This window comes from Oryctolagus cuniculus, chromosome 18, assembly GCF_964237555.1.
Source record: "Oryctolagus cuniculus chromosome 18, mOryCun1.1, whole genome shotgun sequence".
Lineage (NCBI taxonomy): Eukaryota > Metazoa > Chordata > Mammalia > Lagomorpha > Leporidae > Oryctolagus > Oryctolagus cuniculus.
This window is the reverse complement of record NC_091449.1, coordinates 7,989,565-8,016,870: the sequence shown is the minus strand read 5'-3', so window position 1 is coordinate 8,016,870 and position 27,306 is coordinate 7,989,565. Positions and strand designations below refer to the sequence as shown.

The 27,306-nt window shown below is 64.1% G+C and overlaps 1 protein-coding gene and 1 long non-coding RNA gene across 17 annotated transcripts; one reads left to right on the top strand and one right to left on the bottom strand.

The window, feature by feature from the left end:
• Positions 1 to 1,574: 1,574 nt before the first annotated feature.
• On the bottom strand, positions 1,575 to 10,654 carry LOC138846652 (uncharacterized). 2 transcript variants are annotated; one of them, XR_011384185.1, is made up of 4 exons: positions 10,516 to 10,654; positions 9,581 to 9,922; positions 8,646 to 8,988; positions 1,575 to 2,072 (listed from the first exon to the last, which is right to left on the bottom strand). It is a non-coding gene; the product is annotated as an uncharacterized lncRNA (long non-coding RNA). The 2 variants fall into 2 exon arrangements; XR_011384186.1 differs by lacking the exon at positions 8,646 to 8,988.
• Positions 2,072 to 27,167, top strand: KASH5 (KASH domain containing 5). Of its 15 annotated transcripts, none has more exons than XM_051840719.2 (20): positions 2,504 to 2,662; positions 4,404 to 4,538; positions 7,510 to 7,614; positions 8,614 to 8,800; positions 9,220 to 9,284; positions 10,320 to 10,383; positions 10,579 to 10,740; positions 11,972 to 12,089; positions 12,386 to 12,436; positions 18,287 to 18,364; positions 18,628 to 18,684; positions 18,944 to 19,003; positions 19,444 to 19,514; positions 19,622 to 19,709; positions 20,492 to 20,614; positions 22,859 to 22,917; positions 24,906 to 24,954; positions 26,602 to 26,648; positions 26,734 to 26,844; positions 26,943 to 27,167. In XM_051840719.2, exons 2-20 carry the CDS (start codon positions 4,496 to 4,498, stop codon positions 27,082 to 27,084), a joined length of 1,680 nt encoding a protein of 559 aa, XP_051696679.1. In that variant the 5' UTR covers positions 2,504 to 2,662; positions 4,404 to 4,495; the 3' UTR covers positions 27,085 to 27,167. The 15 variants fall into 15 exon arrangements, 14 of the variants coding, with proteins under 14 accessions (XP_051696673.1, XP_069919181.1, XP_069919187.1 ...); XM_051840718.2 differs by having other exon boundaries at positions 10,317 to 10,383; XM_051840713.2 differs by lacking the exon at positions 2,504 to 2,662 and adding an exon at positions 2,072 to 2,454 and having other exon boundaries at positions 10,317 to 10,740.
• The last annotated feature ends 139 nt before the right edge of the window (positions 27,168 to 27,306 follow it).

The window sequence follows — 27,306 nt, the reverse complement described above, 5'->3', positions numbered from 1 at the left end:
ACTCTAGATGTTATCACTGATGAACCCTTCCAGACATATAAAGGATAATAACACGTCATACACAAGCACTTCCTACGAATGGAATAGAAAAAGAGAGAACCCTGCCCAAGCATCTTACAAGTGCGTTGTCAGCAGGGCCCTTGAAGGGCTCCTGTGGTACGAAGATTCAGAGGGGGGCGCTGTGATGCAGGGGTTAACCCTCCACTAGCAAAGCCAGCACCCACATCAGAGTCCCAGGTGACCCACTTCCCAAAGCTCCCTGCTAATGTACTTGGGAAGGCCTCCCATGGTGCCCCAAGCACTTGGGGCCCTGCCACGCATGTGAGAGGCCTACGTGGAGCTCCTGCATGCTGGCTCCAGCCTGGCTCAGCTCTGGCTATTGAGGCCATTTGGAGAGTGAAGCAGTGGATGGAAGATCTCTCTCTCATCTCTTTTCCTTTTATGTAAATAAATAAATCTTTTTTTTTTTTTTTTTTGACAGGCAGAGTGGACAGTGAGAGAGAGAGAGAGACAGAGAGAAAGGTCTTCCTTTTGCCCTTGGTTCACCCTCCAATGGCTGCCGTGGTTGGCACACTGCGGCTGGCGCACCGCGCTGATCTGAAGGCAGGAGCCAGGTGCTTCTCCTGGTCTCCCATGGGGTGCAGGGCCCAAGCACTTGGGCTATCCTCCACTGCACTCCCGGGCCACAGCAGAGAGCTGGCCTGGAAGAGGGGCAACCAGGACAGAATCCGGCGCCCCGACCGGGACTAGAACCTGGTGTGCCGGCGCCGCAAGGCGGAGGATTAGCCCAGTGAGCTGCGGTGCCAGCCTAATAAATAAATCTTAAAACATAATTTTTAAAATAAAATAAAATCTGTAAGTATATAAAAAGGTACAGAAAAAGACAGAGAGAGCGAGCTTCCCCAATGCCCACAATAGCCAGGGCTGGGCCAGGCTGGAGCCAGGAACCAGGAACTCACTGCAGGTACCCCACTTGGTTGGCGTGGACTCAGCTACCCGCCGCCTCCCAGGGTGCGTGTTAGCAGGAAGACGGATCAGCGGCACAGTAGCTGGGACTCAAGGCAGGCACTCCGATAGGGGGTGAGGGTGTCCCAAGGAGTGACTGTGCAAATGCCCACCCCAGAAGAACGGACTATTGATACAGCTAAGGGGGCCACCACCATGCCAGTCTGCAGTAAGAAAAAACACATGCTTATTGTAAACATTATTTGTCCCAATTTATAGAAGCCGAGGTTCAGAGAGGTGAAGTCATTTGCCAAGACCACACAGCAATGGCTGGAGGTTTATCTGATCCCTTGTCTCGTGCACTTCACCACTCCTCATACCACCTGCCAAACAGACTCCTCCCAGCCTTGTAACAAGCCCTTTCTATTCATCAAAATAATAACCACCAGTTAACACAGAACTCCCAGGAGCTCTGGATTGCCACCCAAGGTGCCATCAACGCAACTCCATTCTGGGAGGAAAATTGAGTGGCAGGTGGGTCACTCTGCAAAGGTCATAGATAGGAAGCATTGGAGCCAAAATTCAGATCCAGGAATGCCGGACTGCGTCACTCCACATGCATGCATTCATTCATTCAACAATTTTTATTTTATTTGAAAGGCAGAGGGAGAGACGGAGACGTCGTCCATCCGCTGGTTCACTCCCCAAATGGCAGCAACTGCCTGGCCGAGCCAGGCTGAACCTGAAGCCTGGAACTGCGTCGGGTCTCCCACATTCCCAGGGGCATCAGCAGGGAGCTGGATCTGAAGCGGCGGCGCAGCCAGGACTGCAGTAGGCGCTTGGATAGGGGTGCCCGTGTCCCAGGCTGCGGCTCAACCTGCTGTGCCAGCACCGCCATTTTTCTTTGTAAGGTGGAGGGCGCCAGGGGTGCAGAGCGAGGCCTCTCTGAAGCGACAGCTGGGCGAAACGATGGTCGGATGAGCGACGGCGTGCAGAAGAGGGGTTCCTCCCTGCTCTGGACTGGCCGAGAGGCTGCACAGGTGGGATATCCTTTGCCTCCAGGCTCCTTCTTGGGAGTAACTAGTCTCTCCAGCAAGAAAAGTCAAGAGTATGCTTAACTCCATCCTCTCCAAAAAGGAATGAATGAGACGGTTAGGAAAAGAAGCCTTCAGGGACCTACAGAAACACAGCGCGACTTGAGCCACGAAAGGGCGCGGAGTGAGAGGGTTGGGGTGAGATGGGCCAGCCATCATTGTGACGGCGCCGACGCCAGGCCGCCTGGCACGAACAGAGGGCAGAAAGGGCACAGCTTGGCGGCTCAGACCGACTTTTCCCTGCTCGGCCCTATTTCATCAACGCTCGGAGCCAACCAGGAGGGACCCGGCGTGCCCGCCCTACAGCCACCAGCGCTAAACCCTGCAGCGGGCCAAGCCACCCTGCCAGCGCGCATGCGCTCGCTCCACAGGGCCGCCGGGGCAGCCCTGCGCATGCGCGACCTCGCCCGCACAGGTAACTGCCCGGAGAGGCGCGCGCCTCCCCCCTGCGCGCATGCGCCGCGGGCGGGGGCGGGGCGGGGCGGGGCCTGGGCGCGCGCGAGCGCCCCCTGGGCGCAGCCCGTGTGCTCGCTGTTCTGTGGCGGGCGACGCCGGCGCACCCCTTTCCCGCGGTTCGTGCTGGTGACCGTCGGCGGCGCCCTGAGGCTGGAAGAGGACTCCAGGTGCGCCCTGCTTGTGTGGAGATGCCCACAGTAGCCCTGCGGAGCCCCTCCCCGAACCCGCCAGTACCCGGACCTTCCCCGTCCCACTTGAAATCCTGACCAAGACCCACTAGGACATCTTGCGAGGGACGCCTAACAGCCTGTCCGAATCTTCTAGAAGTTCCGTCAGACTTGGCCCTCCGAACCTGTCAGAGCCTCCCTGTCAAAATCCTGTTAGAGGCCGCCGTCGCCCCGGAGTCCTCTCAAGCGCACCCCAAATTCTAGCCCGCGAAGCTGCTCCCAGCTCACAGGGCCACACCTCCCCACCTTTGCACCCCCAACTCCCTGACCCACCCCTACCCCCGTGCTGTGAGCCAAGCCCCTGGCAGAGGCTCCCCCTCCGCGCCACCTTTTCCAGAACCTTCTTAAACCGCAGAGGAGGCTGGGAAGGGGAGGGGAAAGACAGGGGGCCTCTCTCCAGCCGGAATCCGGGCGGTGGGCACGGGGCTCGGGGGCTTTGTCCAGGAAGGGTCCTGGAGTTTGCACGGTAAGGGCGGAGGTGGCAGCCAGAGCTGGGAGGCCCTCGAGGGCCCGTGGCCTCCGGGAAGCCTCCCCTGACCCCGAGCGGTAAGCAGAAGGCCTGGGCTGTGTGTCCGGGCCTCGGAGGACCGTGGGTCACCCCGAGTGGAAACCTGGGGGAGCAGCTGGCTTGCACGTAGTGACGCTGAGGGACCCCGAGGCTCGGCTGAGAAAGGTCAAGGGCACGGGGTCCCCCGGAGCCGTGAAGTCACCGTGTCCCAGAGCGGAGGTCGGTCTGGTCCTGGGCTCAGGCTCCTGACTCGGTGCAGACCCTGGGAGGCGGGGGCGGGGGGGGGGGGCACCCAGCGTCAGCCCTGCCGGCCCTGGCCGTCGCAGGCATCTGGGAGCTGAACCAGCGCGTGGGAGGGGGCTCTCCCTTTTGGCCCCACCCCCAGCTCCAGCACACACCCACACTATCGACTTTAGAGGAGGAAAAACGAGTTGAGGAGATGGAATAACCACTCCGTGCGGCTCCAGCCAAGGGGCTACCAGCCAGTGCAGGGGTCCAGGGAGCCCCGGAAGGGCTGAGGCAGGGGAAAGAGGGCCCAAAGGCGCGGGAGAGGCCGGCGGTGCCACACAAGCCAGCACGTGCGTGGCAAGGTGTCAGCTGCACAGGGCCATGTGGGAACCCAGACGCAGCACCTGGCTCAGCCTGGGGTGGAGACCGGACACGGTTTCCAGAGGGCACAAGGGAGCCAACGCAGGAAGGCGAGGCGGGCGTCCCAGGCAGAGGCTCGGCCGTGAGGACAGCTGGGCCGGGAGGGGGGTAAGCAGGGCCTTGTCACCAAGTCCAGCCAGGCTCCGGCCCAGGGTGCTGACGGGCGTGGAAGGCGTCGGTTCGGGGAGGAACGGGTCAGCTCTGGGGCTCTGTGGGGCCGGATTGGTTGGCTGGGGGATGGGGGATGAGTCCAGGCAGGGCAGAGGTGTGGAGAGAAGGGATAGGACTGGGGACTTGGCCGCACAGGGGTCTCCCCAAGGGGAGGCTGGGACCCCCACCCGCGAGGCCCCTTTGATCTCTGCCGCCCACGTGTTGCCAGCCCACACCACCAGTTCATAAAACAGGTTGGAGCTGGAGCCGTGGGTAAAGGCGGGGGTGGCAAACAGGTTCTGAGGACGTGGAGTGGCCCGCGGCGCAGGTGCCTGGTGTCGCTCTGAGAAGGCTTTGCCCTGCTTGTCCCTCCAGGAGCGCTCAGCTGCTAGGCCCCATCCTCTCCCTCCCGGCGAGGGAGGGGGCTGCTAGCTTCTCCAGCAGCCGTGGAGTAGCCAGGGAGGCCCATGGACCTGCCGGAGAGCCGGGCTGGTGGCCCTGCAGCACAAAGTAGGTGGCTGGGCCCCTTTCCGCGCCAGGGGAGCTGGGGGTGAAGGGGCACCAGGCCGAGACTCGGATTTGGGAGCGGTGGCTTGGGGTACCTGAACCTCCACACAGATGTAGGGTGGGAGGAAGGGAGCAGTGATGGACCGAGCGCCTCCCGTGAGCCCGCCCACCGGTCTGTATCCCTGGGGTGTGTGCACTGGGGAGGCCAGCTGTCGCCTGTGCCTGTGCTGAGCCCTGGCCAAGAATGCCCTCCCGGTCCCCGCAGCTCCCCGCCTCCCACGCCCATGGCCACCCTGCTGCCACCGCCAAACCTTAGGGGAAACAGCCGTCTGTCAGCCCTTCCCCGTCACCTCTCCCTCACGGCCCTGACGTCTGCGTCTGCTCAGTCCCTCTCCCCACAGGAGCTCCGCAGGGGACACTTCATTCAGCTGGTCCCTGGTCCCTGGCACAGCACTGCCCCAAAAAATGTGGGCCACATAGGAATTTGTGAATTCTTTTAAAAAGAAACAGCTGAGGCCGGCGCTGCGGCTCACTAGGCTAATCCTCCACCTGCAGCGCCGGCACACCGGGTTCTAGTCCCGGTCGGGGCGCCGGATTCTGTCCCGGTTGCCCCTCTTCCAGGCCAGCTCTCTGCTGTGTCCAGGGAGTGCAGTGGAGGATGGCCCAGGTGCTTGGGCCCTGCACCCCATGGGAGACCAGGAGAAGCACCTGGCTCCTGCCATCGGATCAGCGCAGTGCGCCAGCCGCGGCAGCCATTGGAGGGTGAACCAATGGCAAAGGAAGACCTTTCTCTCTGTCTCTCTCTCTCACTGTCCACTCTGCCTGTCAAAAAAAAAAAAGTAATAATAGATAGTATTGAGCCTTATAGATCCAAGCAGCGTATACAACCAATATGAGACAGTCTTTTTTTCCACACAAAATCTTCAAGATCTGGTGTGTACTTTTTTTTTTTTTTTAAGATTTATTTTATTTGAAAGAGTTACAGAGAGACAGAGGCTGGTTCACTGGTTCACTCCCCAAATGGCCACAGCTGGCCAGAGCTGAGCCGATCCGAAGCCAGGAGCCAGGAGCTTCTTCCGGGTCTCCCACGCAGGTGCAGGGGCCCAAGGACCTGGGCCATCCTCCACTGCTTTCCCAGGCCACAGCAGAGAAGGATTGGAAGTGGAGCAGCCGGGTCTCAAACCGGCGCCCATATGGGATGCCGGCACTGGAGGCGGAGGCCCAGCCCGCTGTGCCACGCTGCAGGCCCCGGTGTGTACTTTAGCAGAGCGTCTCAGTTCACACGGAGTCCACGTGCTCAGGAGCGCGCGTAGCCAGTGGCTGCCCTGTTGGTTCCCACTGCTGAATACATAGGTGGGCGCAGACCGCACAGCCGGCTCCAGGGGGAAGGCGGTGGGCGGCCCGGGGAAGCTTGTCTGCCAGGCAGGAGAGCGCGGTCTGATGGGCGAGGAGGCCTCCCCAGTGGCGGGCCCAGGCCAGCGAGAGAAGCAAGGCCACTCCCTCCGCTCCCTGGGCACCCAGCAGCACAGCCTGCGTCTTTCCCAAGGCCCAGGCCTGAACACTGGCTTCAGGATGCTTTCCGGGCGGCGCCAAGGCCAGTGCCAAGGTGCGGGATGCAGTGCCGGCCGACCAGTTAGGGGCGCCCCCGAAACGTCACCTGCACCAGCAGAGGGCGTGCAGCCACCGGCAACCTCCAAGCAGGGACCGAGCCAGCTCCAGGAAGCTCGCGAAGGGAAGGGAGGGACACGCCCAGGAGGAGAGATGGAGATGGGGAAGATGTGGGGGGTGGGGGGAGCCGGCCCAAGGACAGAGAGCCGCCCCGAGAAACACGAAACACGGAGATGAGAGAGGAAAAAAGATAGGATACAAAGGGGGAGACGCAGCAGGGGGAGGCTGAGAGCCAGGGAGAGAGGGAGACAGACGCGGAGAGAACAGGAGAGCAGTGACAGCCTCCTGAAGGGACGGGAAAGGCGTGCCCCCAGAGCCGGCACAGCCTAGGGCTGCACAGCTCCAGGCTTGGCCGTCCCTGGTGGGCGGCCCTCGGCGAGCTAGCGGCTGCCCCAGCTGTCCACGGCCGGAGCAGAGTCTGGAAGGTCAGTTCCGGCCCTGGAGAGAGTGGGCCAGCCCCACAGCCCCTGGGCCCGAGGTCTCCGTGGATGTGATAGCGCATCTATTGAGCACCGGCTGCATACAGGCACAGTGCTCAGGTGTCTACACAGACCCTGGGAGACCCGTGAGTGGGTTCCTTCCCAGATACAGAGCTAACCCCCCCCCCCCCAGCCCTGGAGAGAGGGGTGGCCCTGCCCACCCCACCCCCTTTTTATCCAGGAGAGAAACTGGCGCTCCAAAAGGAGAAGCCATTTGTCTACAGATGCGCAGATGGGCTCCACGCCCAGCTCAGTCTGACACAGCGATGCGGCTCCCGGCTGCTCCCGCTCCCCTGCCAGGACCACCCTCTCTCCCCGCATCTCAGGCCCCTGGCCGTGGGCTCTGTGCGAGGCCAGCCTCGCTTCTGTCCGCAGGGCGGCGTGAGGTGGGGACAGACCTGGTCCCCAGGGCAGGCTGGGAGGCCGGAGATGCAGCGGTCGACATCGATCCATGCTGCCCACACTGTATCGGATTGTTCCTGGCTCCCGCCCCCCTTCACCCTTGGGTCCTCCCAGAATCCTCTCCTCTTTGTCCTTCCCCACCCCAGCCCCCTTCTGTGCGCATTCGGGAGTCTGGAGAGGAGAAGCAGTGTCAGTGTTCATTGTCTGGGGGCTGAGCCACTGGGGTTAGACAGCGGGGGGACCTCCTGGCCTGCAAGACAGGACCTGCCAGGGGCCGTGACTCGGAGACTCTCGTCCCCCACCTCCTGCCGTCCCCCACCGGCCCCAGCTCCAGGTGGCTGAGTGGACTCCCTTCCCTGTGCAGAGCCCGGCGGCCGAGGGCCAGGCTCCTGCTCGCTGCAGAGCTGGGCCTCCTGTCTCCTCAGGTTACCCCTGGGAGCAGCCTGAGGAGCTGAGCCCGGGCATGCTGCTCAGCCTAGAGGAGCAAATACTCAACTCCACATTCGAAGCCTGTGACCCCCAGAGCACAGGTGGGAGGGACCGGAGGGCAGGGCTGGGGAGGCAGTGCGGGGGGTGCTGGGAACTGGGGGGGCGAGAGGGGACGAGGCTGGGGACCCTTCGGAGGCTCCTGCAAGAGCGAAGCAGGTGACTGTCCAGAGCTTTGGGATGGAACTGGGCGAGGTGGTGGAGGTCCCTGAGGCTGAGGGGAACTCGGGGGGCGCTGATGGAAGGGGGGCTGGGGGGCCTGGGACGGAGGAGGGAGGCAAGTGTGCACGCCAGCACCGGCCCTCGTCACCGTCCTCCCTGGTGGACCCTGTGCGGTCAGGAGGGCTGGGCCCCACTTCCAGGTGAAAATGTTGACTCAGGAGAGGAAGGGACTTGCCCAAGGTGTTGCCCCAGTGCCACACGACCCGAGCCCCCAGGCTCTGGGGCAGAGTGTCACACGACCCGAGCCCCCGGGCTCTGGGGCAGAGGTGCCACACGACTCGAGCCCCCAGGCTCTGGGGCAGAGTGCCACACGACCCGAGCCCCCGGGCTCTGGGGCAGAGTGCCACACGACCCGAGCCCCCGGGCTCTGGGGCAGAGTGCCACACGACCCGAGCCCCCGGGCTCTGGGGCAGAGTGCCACACGACCCGAGCCCCCGGGCTCTGGGGCAGAGTGCCACACGACCCGAGCCCCCGGGCTCTGGGGCAGAGTGCCACACGACCCGAGCCCCCGGGCTCTGGGGCAGAGTGCCACACGACCCGAGCCCCCGGGCTCTGGGGCAGAGTGCCACACGACCCGAGCCCCCGGGCTCTGGGGCAGAGTGCCACACGACCCGAGCCCCCGGGCTCTGGGGCAGAGTGCCACACGACCCGAGCCCCCGGGCTCTGGGGCAGAGTGCCACACTACCTGAGCCCCCGGGCTCTGGGGCAGAGTGCCACACGACTCGAGCCCCCGGGCTCTGGGCAGAGTGCCACACGACCGAGCCACTGCCCGTCCCCACCCACCACCTGCCCCTGACTCCCTCGTGACATGCTCTGTCCAGGCACTGTGGCTGTGGCCCACGTGCTGGCCTACCTGGAGGCGGTGACGGGCCGGGGTCCCCAGGATGAGCGCCTGCAAACATTGGCCCAAAGCCTGGACCCCAGTGGGGAGGGCTCTGGGGCCACCGTGGACTTGGACACCTTCCTGGTGGTCATGCGGGACTGGATCGCTGCCTGTCAGCTGCATGGGTGAGTGCCCATACCTCCGCTCCCTGGGGAAGTCCTTCCTGAGGTCTGACTGCCTGCCTGCTTGCTGCGGCCAGCACCACTCAGGCCAGGGACCCACTGTGGTTGGAACGAGACTGAGGGGATGGAGTTGGAGGGAGTATGTCAGGGGTCTGAGGACAAAACACCTCAGCAGAGGAGGAGGAAGGGGCCTGGAAGCAGAAATAAAGGGGACTGGCAGGGCCCCCCCAACCCCAGACCCAGCCCTAGCCCCTCCCGCTTTCCCATCTGGGCCCGGGCTCTGGCCATCTGGCCTCACCTTCCTCCCCGTGGCGCCCACTCTCACCTGACCCAGGCCCCTCCTCCACCCCACAATCCCCTGCTGGCTCAGGTCGGGATTCGGAGTGCTGCGGGGGGCTCTAAGCCTCGTGCCTTTGATTCAGGGGATTAGAGCTGGAAGAGGGGCCCGCCTCCGAGGGAGTCCTGACCTCTCAGCAGCTGCCATCTGGTGAGACGCTATATATAGCACAAAGCAGGCAGACCCGGGTCGGAGCGCGGGACTCCCGCCTGGGGCGAGCAGGGCACAGGGTGCCCCCCGGGCCGCTGCGCTAGACAGGAGCTGAGCGCCTCTGTGATGCCCCCTCACGCTCCCCAGAGCTCGAGGGGGAGGGGGGCTGTTTTTCCCCCGAGGGGGATTATTTGCAACTTCTCTGCCCAACACCAGCCCTATCATAGAGCCTGCAGGGCCCTGCCCCCCCCTTCCTGCTCCCTCACCCTCGGGCCCTCCATGCTGCAGTGCCTCACCTGCCCAGCAGGGGCCTTGGCGCACCCTGTTGTCTTCTTCATCCATCCTCCACGGCCCTGCAGAGGGAGAGCCCCGGCTGCCCCAGGCAAAGCCCCTCGCTCACCCCTCACAGCCCTCCCCGCCTTGCCCTGGAGCGCCTGGCCACGGGGAAGTGTGCTGGTCGCCTGCCCTGCCCCGCCAGGCTGGTTGGCTCACCATGGCGTCCCCAGGGCCGCAGGCACACTGGTGGTCTGTGATGCAGTGGTCCAGCTCTGGCCGTCCGGCCTTCCCAGGACAAAACCAAACCTGCAGCTTCCTTGACTTTCTCTTCAACCTCCTGCGGCAGGCCTGGGGGCTGGGGGCTGGGGGCCAGGGGGAGGCTGATGAGGGGGTGGGACAAGGCCAGGAGGAGAGGGTGAGACTGGGGGGGACTGGGCGGGACAGAGAAGAGGGGTGGCAGAGAGGCAGAGGATGGGCAGGAAGCCGGGACTGGGAGCCAGGCCAGCCTCGTGGCTGGTGGGTGGGGGGTGAAGGGAGAGGAGTGGGTTTGGGGAAGTTGAGGCACTGCCCAGTGTTAATAGTAGGGAATGAGGGAGGTTGGGGTTCCCTGGGAGGTCCAGCCGACCTCCAGGTGGAGAGGAGCAAGAGGCCTTTGTAGTGGGTCTGACCGCCGCCCGGGGAGCCCGCGTGAGCTGAGCCCAGGGCTCCTGGACACCGAGGTCACAGGGAGCCAGCGCCTCTCGTCTCCTTCCCCAGAAGGCCTGGAAGCTGAGGAGCCGGCCAACCTGGAGAGCTTCGGCGGCGAAGACCCCAGAGCTGAGCTGTACCTACCCTCCCTCAGCCCCTCCTGCCCCAGCCCGGCGCCCTCCTACCCACGGGGGGGCGTGGGGGGGGGCAAAGAATCTGTCCTGTTCCCTTCTCCACTAGAGCCGGTTGCCCCCAGCACAGCGCCTACCTGGGCCTGGGGAAGGAGGCAGGGGCTGTGGGCAGTGACCCGGCCCCTGCCCCGCCGCCGCAGGCCCGCCACCGCCGACCTGCTGAGCAGCCTGGAGGACCTGGAGCTCAGCAACCGGCGCCTGGCCGGGGAGAACGCCAAGCTCCAGCGCAGCGTGGAGACGGCCGAGGAGGGCTCGGCGCGCCTGGGGGAGGAGATCCTGGTCCTGCGCAGGCAGCTGCGCAGGTGCCGCGGCTCGGCTCGGGCTGCGCTCCCGCCCCGCCCCCCCCCCCGCGTCCCCCCGCGTCCCCCCCACCGCGTCCCCCCCGCGCCCCACCCCCGCGTCCCCCCGCGTCCCCCCCGCGCCCCCCCACCGCCCCCCCACCGCGTCCCGCCCCGCGCCCCACCCCCGCGTCCCCCCCCCGCGTCCCCCCCGCGCCCCCCCCACCGCGTCCCCCCGCGTCCCCCCCGCGCCCCCCCACCGCGTCCCCCCCCCGCGTCCCCCCGCGTCCCCCCCGCGCCCCACCCCCGCGTCCCCCCCGCGCCCCCCCACCGCGTCCCGCCCCGCGCCCCACCCCCGCGTCCCCCCCCCGCGTCCCCCCGCGTCCCCTTCCCCAGTCTCGCCCCACTTTTTCTTTCATTTCTCTCTGTTCTTTCTCTGTGCTCTGTCATTCTTTTTTTTTTTAATGAGACTTAAAAGTTTTTTTATTTATTTTCATTTTTTAAAAAAATATTTATTTATTTGAAAGGCAGAGTCAAAGAGAGAGAAAGAGATTTTTCCATCCGTAGGTTCACTCCCCAAATGGCTGCAGTGGCCAAGCCTGTGCCAGGCCAAAGCCAGCAGCTCAGAGCTGCTCTAGGTCTTTTCACGTGGGTGCAGGGGCCCAAGCACTTGGGCCGTCGTCTTCTGTTTTCCCGAGTGCATTAGCAGGGAGCGGGATCAGAAGTGGAGCCATCATGACACAAATTGGCTCCCATATGGAAAGCCACCATCACAGGCAGCTGCTTGGCCCACTGTGCCACAACACCAGTCCCTCATTTTCTATTTGAAAGGGAAACCAACAGATGTAGAGATGGGTTCCTTCCACTGACCACTCCCCCAGATGCCCATGAAGTCAGGAACCAGCCCGGCCAGAGCCTGGGGCCTGGGACTCAATCCAAGTCCTTGATGCACCGCTGTGCCTCTAGGGGCACATTGAGGGAACCTGGAGCTGGAGGCAGGTGTGCAGTGTGGGGCGGAGCCACCTCGAGCGGTGCGTTAGCCGCGTGCCAAGTGCTCGCCCCATTGTCATTCTTGGTGTCAGCCCTGGTGCCCAGGGTAAGGCCTCGGTCTGCTCCAGCGCTTCCCTCCCTCCCTGTGTCTCCGCCACACCTCCCTCAGCCGGGCTTTCTGTCGCTTCTGGCTCTGTGAGCGGAACATCTCTGGCCATCTCTGCCTTGCTCTGGCTCACAGAGCCCCCCCCCCCCCCCCGCCCAGCACCCAGCAGGCTCTGCAGTGCGCCAAGGCCGTGGATGAGGAGCTGGAGGACCTGAAGACCCTGGCCAAGAGCCTGGAGGAACAGAATCGCAGGCTTCTGGCCCAGGCCCGGCAGACGGTGGGTTCTGGCCTGGGGGGCGGGGGAGGTGCCCTCTCCTTCCCTGGTGTGAGAGCAGTGGGGCTCTCACTGACTGTGGAGCGGGGAGCACAGAGGGCTCCCAGCTTCCTCCTTCCAGGCCGCTCACCCCAGACTTTCCCTCAGGTCTATTTGCCATCCCTCAAGTGGCCGGAGGGCTCCGTCCCCCAGCCTGTTCTCACACTCAGGCCCTGGTGTGTTCCCAGGGGGTGGCAGAAGGGCAGTTCGGGGCCAGGGAGGAGGAGTGGAACCTTTGTCCTCTCTCTGGGGCTGGGCAGGAAAAGGAGCAGCAGCACCTGGCGGCCGAGGTGGAAACTCTTCAGGAGGAGGTGAGCTGAGACCAGCGCCTGCCCCGCCCTGCTGGGGGAGACCGCAGAAGGAGCCCCGCGAGGTCGCTGTGTGACACAGTGTGAGAGCTGCCCTGGCGGGCCTGTGGGCCTGTGTCCTCGCCTGGGAGGGTGCGCGGGGTGAGGTGAGGTTTCAGCTGGAGCAGCCGTGTAAAGCCCTGGCCGTGAGGTGGGACACGGAAGCTCTGCTCACTGACATCATCTGTATCTTGCTATCTATCTGTATCTTGGCATTTTTCATAACTTTTTTGAGAGCTCCCATCCGCTGGTTCACTCCCCAGATGCTCAGAACAGCCCCCAGGTGGGGCAGCAGCTGAGCCTGGGCTCCCACGTGGTGGCAGGAACCCTGTTACCTGAGCCGTACCTGCTGCCCTCTAGGGTCTGCAGCAGCAGGTGTTGGAGTCGGTGCAGAGCCAGGCATCAAACCCACGCACTCCTGAGTGGGCTGCTGGCATCTCTGCCCCTACCCAAGTGCCCACCTTGATACGTATGTGTGTGTGTGCGTATTTGAAAGGCAAAGTAACAGAGACAAAGGGACCTTCCATCTGCTGCCCTCAACAGCCAGGGTTGGGCCAGGCCAAGGCCGGGAGCTGAGAACTCCATCCAGGTCTCCCATGTAAATAGCAGGGACCCCCGGCACTTGGGCCGTCACCACTGCCTCCCCCATAGAATCCCTTCCTGCACATTGGCAGGAAGCTGGATCTGAACCTGGCACTGTGATGTGGGATGCAGGCGTCCCAGGCACCCAGTGTATCGGTACTCTTTATGGTGAAAAGAACGTAGGCTTTGAAATCAGCCCCGAGTTTAAACCCCATCCCTGCTGTTCACGTGGCAGGCAGCACCGGCTGCTCCCCGCCAAGTCCGAGTCTTATTCTCTGAAGAACTGGAGAGCAGGGTTCCTGTTCTTCGGAGTTGTGGGGGTTAACTGGCAGCATTTTGCCCAGGCCCCAGCTCAGCTTCTCAACTCCAGTCCTTTCTGGCTGAGAGAGAAAACAGTGTCTTAGTTCTTTCACATTGAAACGGAAACTCACCAATGGAGACAAACTCCGCGCCACCTGCCCCGGCCCACCCCTGCCTGACGGCGGCATCGGCGTGGCGGGAGGCCCATGCGTCATCCTCCGGCCGCAGGAGCCTGCGGGGCCTTGCTCAGCGTCTGTCCTTTCTGCTGCTCACAAAATTGATGTTCCTGGCCCCATCTGGCTGGGCCCTCGTCACCGCCGCATGCTGGTGTCTGCGGGGAGGCCGGCTCCGCCTGCGGATCGCTGGCCACAGCGTCTCCGTCTCCACCACGTCTGCTGGCAGCCCCTCACCTGGGCCTGGAGCACGTCTGGCTGCTTTGCCTCACGGGCCCTCCCTGCCTCGGTTCCTCGTCAGACATTTCTCTGCTGTCCATCGCACGTCTTGGGGTCCTGAGCCCCAGCTGGCGGCGCTCCTCTGAGGTCCCCAGACTTCTCAGGGGCTCCGCCGTTCTCCGGCATCCACCGCGGTCGCCCCTTGCGGCCCAGCTGGGCCCAGGGGTGGCTCCGGGCCCGTTCACAGTCTGTCGCTGTCTGCTCCGACTCTCCTGTACCCCTCTCTCAGCTCTACTGACTTCTGCCCAGACCCCTGCGTCTCCCCAGATCTGCGTCCTGCTCTCCCCTTAGCCTTCCACGTAGCAATCCAAAAATACTCTCTCTCCCTGTTCTTCGTGAACGCCCGCCCTGTGGCGCAGTGGGAGTCTCCCGGCAGGACGGCGCCGCAGTGGGCCACGCGGAGTGATCAGAGAGGGACAGTCTATGCCAGGACGCCTCTTTAGGAACAAGGGGAAACTCGCCGGCAGACCTCCTCCCCTGCAGCTCGCCGGCATCCAGCCCCTGGCGTGGGCCTCGCGGCCTCTAACAGCCCAGGAAGCTCAACACCGAGGGAGAGGACGCCTCACCCTGCAGGACGGCTGTTGCCGCAGCGAGAGGCCCTGAAAGCAGCCGTGTCCGGGTTGGCTTGTCTTCCCGCGGCCCCGTGGTCACAGGCGGCCGCGGGAGCTCCCACTCGGAGCGGGAGGCCATGGGCATGGGCACCGGCAGGCGCTCTCCTGACTCTTCCTTGGAGGAAAGCTTTCCCAGAAGCCCCTCCGCCCTCCCCGCGGACCTCTCCTGTCTCACCGGCTGGCACCGGATCACAGAACGCCCCAGCCCAGCAGAGGGCCAGGAGAGGCCTGCCCCAGCCTCTGGAATGGAGACAAGCAAACGAGAAAGGGAGAGTGGCTGCTGGCTGAGCTCCCGAATCCTCCGGGATTGTTGCTTCACCCCAGCCTGGGGCTGGGACCCGCCTCCCTCAGACGCAGGCAGCGGATGCCCAGAGGAACCAAGGCGTGAGGGGGAGCGGCAGCTGGGTCTGTCCCGGCGCTCGATAGCGAGCTATTCTCGGTGCCCTCGCTGCCGCTGGAGATGGAGAGCTCACGTTACAGGAGGATAGTGCTGGAGTAACAGGACTCGGAGCTCGGAGCTCGAAGGCCCAGGCCGCCTTCCTCGCCTTCCTCGGAGACCGCGGCCCTGGCTCGGGTTACTGCAGGAGGGGGCGGGAGCAGCTGAGTAACTGCTCCCTGCCGAGCGGCCCAGGCTCGGGCCCAGATCCCTACCAGGTGGACAGATGTTGACACAGCACTCCTGCCCGTCCTTTGCCCGCCCTTCACCTGGCAGCCCAGGCCCGCTGAGACCAAGGAGGAGCTCGACGCGGAGCAGGCTGGCGCGGGGAGGAGTGGCCTTGGCCTCCCCTGGGTGCCTGGAGGAGGGGTGTGGTGGAAGGGCACATGGCCCCCAGTGACGGCCTCGCTTCCAAACTCACGGCAGCGTGGCCTCAGCCTTTGGTGCCCAGAGGGCTCGGGCGTGTTCCTCTGGGGTCTCACCGGCTGTTTTCCCAGACAACGTCCCTGTCTGGAGATTCAGGCGCCCACAGTGGCCAGGCCGGAGGCCTCAGCATCGCCTCCCGTGTTGTGCACCTGCTAGTCCGGAGCGCCCTGTGGCCGTGTGAAGCCAGTCCCCTTCCCGGCCCTGTTCTCCCCCAGGGCTGCGTCTGGCATTGAGGAGGGTCTGAGGTTCTGAATGCAGGATCTGGAATCACGCGTGCTGGGGTCTGGATCCACGTGCTCACCGTGCAGCCTTGGCCACGTTTCTTAGCCTGTGCTCAGTGTCCTCTGTGCGGTTGAGGGTGGTGATTCTGTGAGTAGTTAGGACGGCGGGCACGGCGCCTCCGGGAAGTCTTCTCGCCAAAAAGTCAAACCGGGGTCTGGGCGAGCCCCTAGGTCGCTCAGTCGCAGGAAGTAATGACGAAGAAAAGTCACTGTGAGATGGAAAGAAATGGAACCCTTCAGCCGAAAGCAGTGGAGGGCCTTCTGCGGGTCCTCACTGAACAAACCAAACGTGCAGAGACATCTGTGAGATAGTCACACCAGAAAGCTCAAGGTACGGGATGAGGCGAAGACGTTGTCGATCCCCACGATGCTGATACTGGAAGTGGCTTTTACTCAAGGAAGCGAGTCCTCAAACAGATCAGTGCCGAGGGACTGCAGCGGAAGTGGGTGGCTGGGATGTGCTTCATAATAATCGAGTCGGGGCCTGCATTTAGCCTAGACCACGTCAGGGGCCGGCGTTGTGGCCTAGCGGGTAAAGCTGCCCCCTACGACGCCCGCATTCCATATAAGTACCGGTTCATGTCCCAGCTGCTCCACCTCTCATCCAGCTCCCTGCTATGACCTGGGAAACCAATAGAAGATGCCCAGGTGTTTGGGCCCTGCTTCCCATGTGAGAGACCCGGATGAAGCTCCTGGCTCCTGGCTTTGATTTGGCTCAGCCCTGGCTGTGGTGGCCATCTGGGGAAGTGAACCAGCAGATGGAAGAGCTCTTTCTTTCTCTGTCTCTTCTCTCTGTAACTCTGACTTTCAAATAAATAAACAGGTATTTTTAAACAGACACCAGTTCAGGTGCCCGCATCCCTGGGTTGGATGCCAGCTCTGGCTCCTGACTCCAGCTTCCTGCTCCTGCAGGCAGTGACAACGGTTCCAGTCACTGAGTTTCCAGCACCCACTGGAGACGTGCGTTGAGTTTCCTGCGCCCTGCCTCAGCCTGACCCGACCCAGCCTTTGTGGGCATTTGGGGAGTGAGCGAGCCGGCAGATGGGAGCGCTTTGGCTCTCTCTGTGTCTGTCTCTTTGCCTCTCAAATAAGTAAATAAAGTTTTAAATAAGCAGGGCAGGCCTTTGGTTTAATGGTTAAGGTGCCACTTGGGACGCTGCATCCCGTCTCAGAGCCCCTGGGTTCAGGTCTCCCCGACGGCTCCTACTTCCAGCCCCTGCTAGTGCGCACCCTGGGCCAGTGCGGGGATCCCGGCCGCCCCAGGCTGAGTTGCTGGCTCACTTCAGCCTGGCCTGCTGTAGCTGCTGCAGGCGTCTGCGGAGTGACTCAGCGGCTGGATCTTCGTCCCTGTGTCTCTGCCTCCAGATAAACAGGAGTAATATGAAATAAAATTCTCATGTAGATACTTGTGTACACATATGCATGAGGGGGTTCAAAAAGCTCATGGATGGCCGGCGCCGTGGCTCAATAGGCTAATCCTCCACCTTGCGGCGCCGGCACACCGGGTTCTAGTCCCGGTCGGGGCGCCGGATTCTGTCCCGGTTGCCCCTCTTCCAGGCCAGCTCTCTGCTGTGGCCCGGGAGTGCAGTGGAGGATGGCCCAAGTGCTTGGGCCCTGCACCCCATGGGAGACCAGGAAAAGCACCTGGCTCCTGGCTCCTGCCATCGGATCAGCACGGTGCGCCGGCTGCAGCGGCGGCCATTGGAGGGTGAACCAACGGCAAAGGAAGACCTTTCTCTCTCTGTCTCTCTCTCTCACTGTCCACTCTGCCTGTCAAAAAAAAAAAAAAAAAAAAAAGCTCATGGAAATGAGAATTATGAGGAATGCATAGATCTCAAACATTGTTCACACCAAACTAAACAACTTTATATAAAAACCTTGAGAGATCCTGTCTTCAGCCCACTCCCCTGGTGCTTGAAGTGGTCTTACCCAAGCCAAGGGCTAGGAACCCAACCCCGGGCTCCCAGGCGGGTGCCAGGAGCCCGGTTACTCGAGCTGTCCGTGCTGCCTCCCAGAGTCTGCACCGCAGGAAGCCTGAGGCAGGGAGCAAACCCAGGAAGCAAATGTCTTAACGGGTGGCATCTTAACCACTGGGCCAAGTGCCCGCCCCAAACTGGTACAAACTGGGAATTCCATCTTCCCGTGAACACGTCGGAGACCCCTCGTGCTTGTACACCATCTATCAAGCATTTGATGTTTGCCAGGAAAACACACTGGCTGTTTTACGCTCATCAACATGTAGGTACTGGAGCTACCACCAGTGTAACCGGGGCCAGCCTGCTGGACTTCTCTGCGCCCGAGTTATCTTTTAAAATGGGGGATAAAGAGGCCGGCGCTGTGGCATAGTAGGCTAAGCCTCCACCTGTGGTGCCAGCCTCCCACAGGGGCACCAATTCTAGTCCCGGCTGCTCTTCCAATCCAGCCCTCTGCTGTGGCCTGGAAAAGCAGTACAGGATGGCCCAAGTCCTTGGGCCCCTGCACCCGCGTGGGAGACCCGGAGGAAGCTCCTGGCTCCTGGCTTTAGGTCTGCCCGGCTCCAGCCGTTGCAGTCATTTGAGAAGTGAACCAGCAAATGGAAGATCTCTCTTTGTCTCAGTTTCTCCCTCTCTCTGTAACTCTGCCTTTTAAATAAATAAATAAATCTAAAAACAAACAAACAAACAGCCAGGGCCCCTCTAGGAAGGTTGCACTCGCGTTCGGCAGATGCCAGAGGCCCTTTCTTCCAGAACGGGAAGCTGCTGGCCGAGCGGGACGGAGTGAAGAGGAGGAGTGAGGAGCTGGCCACGGAGAAGGACGCTTTGAAGGTGCTGCCCCGCCCTGGCGCCTGGCACCTCCCCAGCATCCCCGGGCCGTTTGCACCACCTCGGGTTTCAGCCACCACGGCTGCCGAGAGCAAGGGTCTTCCATAGCGCTCCAGCCGGCAGGCCGGTGAGGCCGCCCACAGGGCTCGGTTGAGACCCCTGTGGTGGTGGCTGACGGCCAGGGATGCTGCGGGAGGGCGGGGCTGGGGAGGGCAGGGCTGAGGGGAGTCCCAGAGGCCAGACAGACACGGGCTCTTCCCTGGCAGCGGCAGCTCTACGAGTGTGAACGCCTCATTTGCCAACGAGACGCCGTCCTCTCCGAGGTGAGGGGCCGGGGAGGGGGATGGGTTGCCCGCCTTGGTCACCTGCCTGGTCCGTCGCAGTCGGGCGAGGGACGTCCTGCCTGGGTCTGACCCCGGCTCCCCCGGGGTCCCAGATGTGGCCCTGCAGGCTGAGGAATCCCTCTGCCTGTGCTGTCCTCAGGCCCTAGCCTGTCCCCTCAGTGCCCTGCCAGTGCCCAGCAGTAGCAGCTCCCCTGCCTCTGGGCAGTGGGCCCTGCTTACGGGCTTTGGGCTCCCGCAGCGCACGAGCCACGCGGAGAGCCTGGCCAAGACCTTGGAGGAGTACAGGACGACGACCCAGGTAACGGGCTGCCCTCGCTCTCTCCGTGCAGGGTCTGGACTCGCTGCCCCTCCTGGGGCCTCTCTGCCTCCAGGTCTTCTGCACCCGCCGAGTCACTGTTCTCCCGCTCGACCCTCTCTGTGCCTGTTCTCCTTCTTCCTGCTCCTTCCCTCCCTGCCTCTGCGCCCTGTGCCTCTCTGGCTCCCGTTCAGCGTCAGCCTCCCTGGGCGACTCCTTGCTGGGTGGCTGTGGGCAGCCAGTCTGTTGCCGGCTGTGTCTCTGCCTGGGCCGCCTCTGCATTGCCCTGTCTGCAGTTCCCCTGTGCACCCCGGCCATCAGGCTCTGGCTCCCTTCCCGCAGCTCCCAGGCACCTGCTGGGGGGGAACCTGGAAGAGGAACCTGGCAGTGGGGGGAGGCGGGGGAGAACGGAGCCAGGTGTCCCCCCACCGCCTCCTTTGCAGGAACTGAGGCTGGAGATCTCGCACCTAGAGCAGCAGCTGAGTCAGAGCCACGAGGCGGAGGGGCCGGATGAGTGAGTGGAACGCGAACGGGAGGAGGCGGGAGGGAGCCCAGCGTGGCTGACTGGCGGGCGGCAGGCGTCTGGAGCAGCCTTCTCCCCTCCCCCGACTGTGTGGTCAGTCTGCTCCCAGGGGCCCAGGGGAGAGGACTGGACTGGACCGCACCGCTGCCTCCGTCGCTGGGCCTGGAGATCGAGGCCATCCAGCAGGTGGGTTTAGCAGCTTCGGAAAACACCGGCGGCCACCAAGGCAGAAATTCCAGACATCTCCCCGCCTGGCCCCTCGCACAGGCCTGGCCTGTGGCCCCAGAGCTCTGGGCAGCTGGCCTCGGGGAGCCCCTCGTCTTGCGGCACCCCGGTCTCTGCGCTCTCCTCACTCTTACCCTCACGTCTCTGCCCCAAGCTGCGGCCAGCAGAGGCCCATCTCTGACCCGGATCTGCCTCACCCTGCCCTGTCCCTACTCCCCAGCAGTGGCCATCTTTTTTTTTTTTTTTTTTTAAGATGTATTTATTTATTTGAAAGTCAGAGTTACACAGAGAAGGCAAAGCGCAGAGACAGGTCCTCCGTCCACTGGTTCACTCTCCAAATGGCTGCAATGGCTCGAGTTGAGCCAGTCCAAAGCCAGGACCCAGGATCCACTTCTTCCGGGTCTTCCACGCAGGTGCAGGGGCCCAAGCACTTGGGCCATCTTCTACTGCTTTCCCAGGCCATAGCAGAGAGCTGGATGGAAAGTGGAGCAGCTGGGACTCAAACAGGCACCCAACATGGGATACCGGCACTGCAGGCGGCGGCTTTACCTGCTACGCCACAGCGCCGGCCCCATGGCCATATTTCTCTCAGTTCATCTCTGACCCAGTCCTTGGTCCTGGCACCACGCCCTCCCCTGCTCTGCTTCTTCCCCTCCCCAGGCCTGGGCCTGTGTGCACCTCCTACGTCGTCTCCTGCCCTGGCCTGGCCCTCCCTCACTTCGGAACCGACTTATGCTCCCCAGAAACAGGAAGCGGCGGCCGCGGACCTCTGCAGCCCCCTGTGTGGGGTGCGGCCGTGGGAGGAAGCCATGAGTTGGATGGAAGAGGACGCTGGGTTTCCACCTGAAGCCCCACCCGGGGACCCGGTGAGCGCCGAGCGGGGCTGGGGCACAGCAGTCCAGCGGCTGGGAAAGGGGCCCCCGGGGCCAGCCCTTTGCCCACACCTCTGCCTGCTCCCCTTCAATGAGCAAATGCTGGCTGAGGGCGCGCATGAGGGCCACCTCGCCCAGGGCCTCGCCTGCCCGGGAGGCAGACACGAGCAAGGCACCAGACCAAGGCGCTGTGGCTGCTTTTGGGAAAATCCTGTCAGGAATAAACTTATATCAACAAGAAACGATCCACTCAAGGATCCACCTTATTCAGATCTGTGCACACCCTCAGGGTGGGCTGAGTGTGAGGCACTGTCAAGGAAACCTCAGGGCCGGCGCCACAGCTCACTAGGCTAATCCTCCGCTTTGCGGCGCTGGCACACCGGGTTCTAGTCCCGGTCGGGGCGCCGGATTCTGTCCCGGTTGCCCCTCTTCCAGGCCAGCTCTCTGCTGTGGCCCGGGAAGGCAGTGGAGGATGGCCCAAGTGCTTGGGCCCTGCACCCCATGGGAGACCAGGAGAAGTACCTGGCTCCTGCCATCAGATCAGCATGGTGCGCCGGCCGTAGCGGCCATTTGGGGGGTGAACCAGTGGAAAAGGAAGACCTTTCTCTCTCTCTCTCTCTCTCTCTCACTGTCCACTCTGCCTGTCACATAAATAAAAAAAGAAAGAAGCCTCAGCCGGCCCCGTGAGCCCTTGAGCTCAGCCCCAGCCCCTGCCGTGCGACTCAGTGTCCACTGAGACCCGAGCGAGCATCGTGTCAGACGAGCCCTTCTCTGTGCTCGCTCTCCTCCACCTGAGAGGCAGAGTGCGAGAGGGCGAGACGGAGGTCTTCCATCCGCTGGGTCACTCCCCAGACGCGGGCAGAGCAGCCAGGAGCTCCATCCAGGGCTCCCACATGGGTGGCAGCGACCCAAGCACTCGAGCCGTCACCTGCTGCTCCCCAGGGAGCGCGTGAGCGGGAAGCTGGATCAGAAGCGGAGCAGCTGGGAGTGCAGCCCACACTCTGACATGGAGTGCCGGCAGCCTAACCCGCCGCACCTCTGCACCTGCCCCTAAGAGTCCTCTCTTAAAGAAAAATTGTGGACAGCTCTGCAAACAGCACTGTGTCACCACGAGGACACCACTGTGTCCTCCGTCCCTAGAGGGCAAACGCACTCCTCTGGGTCGCGAGACACCCAGTTTCTCTCTGCCAGCAGCGCTTGTTTGCTTTCTCCTTGAACCCTCCCAGGACGTGTGTGAGGCAGACGCCCTCACCCCTCTCCCTCTCCCTGGGAGAAACAGAGAGATCACGCGTCCCTGTCGCTTAGCACTGGGGGAGCACTGCCCCCCCCCCCGCCCGCCCAGGCCGTGTCAGGTAGACTTTCTGTGGCTTTTCTGCCTCGATGTCTCCGGTGCCCCCCGAGGGACGACCTGTGAGAGGCCAGACTGACCTGGGCCTCGGTGCCGTTTGCACGGGGCGCAGGGGGTACAGAGCTGAGTCACGGAGCCGGGCCTTCGTGCCCAGGGTCTGATGGGGGATTGTGCTTCTCTCTGTAGAACCCCAGGTTGTGAACAGCACCGGGTAGGGTCGGTTCTGGGCGTAGAAAGATCCCTCTGGGACCACGAAAGGGGCCAGAAGGGATGGAGTTGAGCCTGGTCATCGTCCCAGGATGGAGAAAGTAGAGCGGGCAGGAAGAATCGAGGTCGGAGGACAGGGCTGCGGACAGACAGGCTGCTGGGGGTCACGGGGAGGGCGGCAGAGGAAGCTGCTGGCCTCGCGCCCTCCGGGATGTGACGCCCGAGGGACATCCAGGGGCTACCTGCAGGCAGGGGGCGCGGTTAGAAAACAGTGGCGAGTGGGTCCCTGTGGCCGAGGCGTCTCCAGACAAAACCAGCACCTGGTCCTTCGGGGGAGCGGGGGGGACCAGCCCAGGATCGGGAGCCCGGGTGGGGAAGGGGTCGGACAGGAAACTCCTGGGGGCCCAGGCCAGTGTGGGAGATGTGTGGGACGTCCCGGGGCACTGGGGCTTGGGGGACCTGGCCCCGGGCCCTGCTGCAGGGTCTTGGTAGAGTTGAGGACAACCAGTGGGTCTGGCTTCTGCCCCCAGCGGCTGACAAAGAGGAAGGTGGTGTGTGTGTGCCCAGGGACCTTTTGTGTGTGGGGTCTGGAATCAGGGCGAGCAGGCACTGTTAGGGCAGGAGCCCATGGCGCGAGGTTCGCCTGGGAAGAGAGGGGAGACCTGACCCTCTCGTTTCCACAGAGGAGCCGCCGGGGAGAGCCAGTGAGCTCTGGAGAAGGACCGCAGGAGCCGGCCGTGTGGTGAGGAGCTTGGTGCCCGCTGGGCCATCCCCCGCCTCAGAGTGACGCTCACGGCTCAGCTGAGAGTGCAGGAGAAGGAGCGACGACGAGGCAGCGCTGGCCCGGCCCGGACCCTTCCTGAGGAGCTGTGACCTGAGCCCGCCGCTGGGGGAGGCTCCTGGAGAGGCCACGCCTGGGCGGGGCGCTGCGGGCTCTGAGCAGGGAGACCGGGCCGCTCAGCTCCCTCAGCCCCCAGTGTGTCTGCAGTGTCCTGGGACCCGGGGCCAGGGAGACCACGCAGGGCACGCGGCCTGAGTTCAGATCGCAGCTGGGCTCCTCAGCAGTGGGGCTGGTGTGCGAGACGGGCTGTGAGACCCCAGCCCTGGCACTGTGCAGTGGTTGTGAGGCCGTGTGCAGGCCTCCAGGACGCAGGAGGCACTGGGTGTCTGCGCCGCCCTCCTCCCGAGCCCCGGCCCCGGAGCCGCTGCTTTCCTGCCGAGCCTCCCTCTCCCCTGTCAGGCCGGGCTGCAGCAAATAATGAGGCTGCCTTCCGCGGCCTGTAATTGGACTTGGTCTGGAAGAGCGGCGGTGGGGCGGGCTGGGGCCTCTGCACCCATGACCTACTCCTGCGTCACCAGGGAACGGAGGGCAGAGGGGCCGAGCAGCCGCGGGGGCGAGGGCTGGGGCCGGTTCAGCTTTGGAGGCCGGGGTGAGAGGTGGTGGCCCCTGAGGTGGCCGGGGGTGAGCGCCCGGCCGTGCGTGCAGGTGGAGGCTGACTGCCCCCATGGGAGACGCCCCAGGGGTCCGCACAGCTGCGATGTGACCAGGCAGAGGCTGGGGGCCCACACTGGATCCCTGGCGGGGTGGAGGGTGAAGGCAGCGATGCACCCCCAGCGGGAGCCGGGGCTGGGGCTGGGCTGTGGGCGATGCGCTGCAGGCCGGACCGGCCAGTGGAGCAGCTTCTGGCTCCCCAGGGGGTGTTCTGGCTGTGCAGCTTGAGGCCGGCGTCCCGCAGGGGTGTTTCCGGGAATCTGGGAGCCTGGGAGGGCCAGCAGCCAGGGGTCTGCACATCTTAAAGAAAGGGTGTGAGAGGGGGTGGAGTCTGGGGTGGGGGGGTCTGAGCTGGGTCCCCTAGAAGACCCCGTAAGACAGACTCTGACCCAGTAGGCGGGGGGGGGGGGGGGGGGCAGCCGCACCGGCCTGGTCTGGGAGAGCTGGGAGTCCCTGGGCATCGGGGGTGGGGAGGGCAGCCGCACCGGCCTGGTCTGGGAGAGAGGGGGTCCCTGGGCATCGGGGGGTGGGGGAGGGCAGGCGCACCGGCCTGGTCTGGGAGAGCCGGGGGTCCCTGGGCATCGGAGGGTGGGGGAGGGCAGGCGCACCGGCCTGGTCTGGGAGAGCTGGGGGTCCCTGGGCATCGGGGGGTGGGGAGGGCAGGCGCACCGGCCTGGTCTGGGAGAGCTGGGGGTCCCTGGGCATCGGAGGGTGGGGGAGGGCAGGCGCACCGGCCTGGTCTGGGAGAGCTGGGAGTCCCTGGGCATCGGAGGGTGGGGGAGGGCAGGCGCACCGGCCTGGTCTGGGAGAGCTGGGGGTCCCTGGGCATCGGGGGGTGGGGAGGGCAGGCGCACCGGCCTGGTCTGGGAGAGAGGGGGTCCCTGGGCATCGGGGGGTGGGGAGGGCAGCCGCACCGGCCTGGTCTGGGAGAGAGGGGGTCCCTGGGCATCGGGGGGTGGGGAGGGCAGCCGCACCGGCCTGGTCTGGGAGAGCTGGGGGTCCCTGGGCATCGGCTGGGGAAGCCAGGCTCCTGCTGAGGGGGCTTTTGCTTTGGGGAGTCACAGGCTGCTTTGAGAATGTGGTAGAAATTTCCCCCAGAACGCACATGCAGGGCCCCCCAGGGCTGCCCCTGGAGCCCAGGCTCTGCTGAGTCCCTGCTCTGAAGGCCCCTCCCCCACCCCGTCTCAGGCAGAGGGGGAAGGGGAGGGGATGCATGTTGCAATTTTGTTGGCCCCCAGGTTGCCCAGAAGCGAGGAGGAAGAGGAGGCGGTGGAGAGCCGGGTCACGGTAGGCAGTCCCCGGCACCCTTCCCGTCCTCGGCCACGCCAGGCCCAGGAAGCTGACGCGGTAGCCTCGCCCGTCCCTCACCCCCACTCTTCCGGAGCAGAGAGAAAAATCGTTTGGCCGAGAAATAACAAGGCCCTTGCTGTTGCTAATGAGAGTGGATGGTGAGCCGGGGGGAGGCCTGGAAGCCAGTGGGCGGCCTGCGTGTTCCCAGGGGACCCCCCAGCCCCACACACTGGGCTGCACAGACGCAACTGCACCCCCGGATTGCATAAACGACACGCACACGCACCCACACACAGGGGAAGGGGCTGGCCCTCCTCAGCTGGCCTCAGAGCCCGCCTGGGGGCAGAGCGCCGGCCACTCCCCTGCCCGGAGGCTCCAGCTGTGAGGCCGACAGGAAGGGGGACGAGCCAGGTGAGGAGCCTGTGGGTGCTCCGCCCCGAGGGAGGCAGGTGCCGGCTGTGGTTTCTGCCTGACCCTGCCAGACCCTGGTGGGCATGTGGGCACGTGGGCCTCTCAGGTCCCAACTGTCCAAGATGGCTGCCCTTGAGCTTAGCCTGCCCCGACTCCGCCTGTGCCGCACTCCCTTCCCTGAGGCGGGCTCCACCCCAGCGTCCCCGCAGCTTGCAGGAGGCGGACACGGGCTCAGTTCCACCCCATACAGGACCTGGTTCCACTGGCACAGGGGTGGCAGTGTGGAGATAGTGGTTGAGATTGGTGTTCTAAGGGCTTTTGGTTAATAATTGTATTCGTTAGAGACAACTCCCACCCACTAGTGACTCCCCAAGTGTCTACAGCAGCCTTAGCCGAGGCTGAAGCCAGGAGCTGGGAACTCCATCCAGGTCTCCCACGTGGGCGGCAGGGACCGAGTACTTGAGCCAGGCCCGGTGCATCCCAGGGTGTGCGTTAGCAGGAAGCTGAAATTGGGAACGGAGCTGGGATTCAAACCCAGGCACTGCCGGGTCGGGGCAGGGCAAGCGGTGATTCAGCCGCTGTGCCAAAGGCCTGCCCGCCGTGCCCGCCTGTCGTTATTACCATCACTGTGGTCCCCATCATCCGCGGAGCCCTCCCGGAGAGACAGGGCGGAGCAGCGGCCAAGGGGCCAGGCCTGGCCCCTGGAGGAATCCTGGGGCTTCGGTTAGAGCGCCTGCCAGCTCTGGCACAGGCAGGGTCAGGACTGAGGGGCCCTCGCTGCCCCGAGCCCGGCACAGGGACGGCCCGTGGAGGACCAGGTCTGCCCCCGGGCCCTGGCCCCTTCTGGACTGAGGCGGGAGCGTGCTCACCGTGTGCCAGGCCCTCTTCGGAGCCGTCTTCTCCCTTTTTCTCGTTTGCTTGCTTGCTTGTGTGGGGCTTTTGTTTGTTCTTTGGTTTCTTACTTTTTGCCTGCTGGTCGCTCACTTAGTCTCCGCGTTCACCCTGCGACGCGGGGACTGTCGCCATCATCCCTGGCTGGCACACGGGGAGGGTGAGCCTGGACAGGTGGTGACACGAGGGGACCCAGCGGGGGCTGGCAGAGCAGGGGGTCCCGGAGAAGCTGCACCCGTCCGTGCTCTGCCGCCTTCTCTGTCCCCTCCTGTCCAACGGGCTGGCCTGACGGCCTCTCCCAGCCCAGGGCCTGGGCCTCAGCTGTGTCCTCTGTCTTCCCAGGCTGCTGCCCCTGTCTCCGGAGACTTCCCAGGAAGCCCTGCTGAGAGGTAACACAGCCGACCCCTGAGGCTGGGGAGGGGCTTGGGGCACAGAAGAGGCCGGGTTTAGATGCCCGCCCCTCTCTCTGGCCAGCAGCCCTGCCGAGCCAGGACTCCAGCAAGCCCTGGTGCCTGTGATAAAGGAGCTGGTCCCAGACAGGAGGCAGCCCCGGGGCCAGCTCTGCCTGCGCCCCCAGCAGCTCAGGTGCGCCCCACACACCTCAGGAGGCGGGAGGCGGTCAGACAGGGGAGACCGGCTGCTCTCCTGGGGCCCACCTGAGCCCTCTCTCGCCTCCCCGCCAGGGTTGCCCGGCACCCGCGGGTCCCAGCCCCGGCCGTGGGGCTGCTGCTGCTGCTGCTGCTCTCAGTCCTGCTGCTGGTGCAGTCCCCGGCCCCCACGTGGCCCCACCTCCAGCTCTGCTACCTCCAGCCCCCTCCAGTGTGAGGCCCCCAGGGCTGTCTCTGTCACGCCCTGTTGGTCAGTTCACCCCAAATACAGTTGGGGACCCCGTCCCTGTTCTGTTTGCATGTGAAGTCTCTTGGTTGTTAATGTTGGGACTGATCCTTTACAACAGCAGGACGCAGCCCATGAGGGCCCGTGAGGCCTCCCCCGAGGGCTCCTTCCTCACCAAGCGCGTGTGGAGGGAGGAGGGCGGCTGTGGGCCGG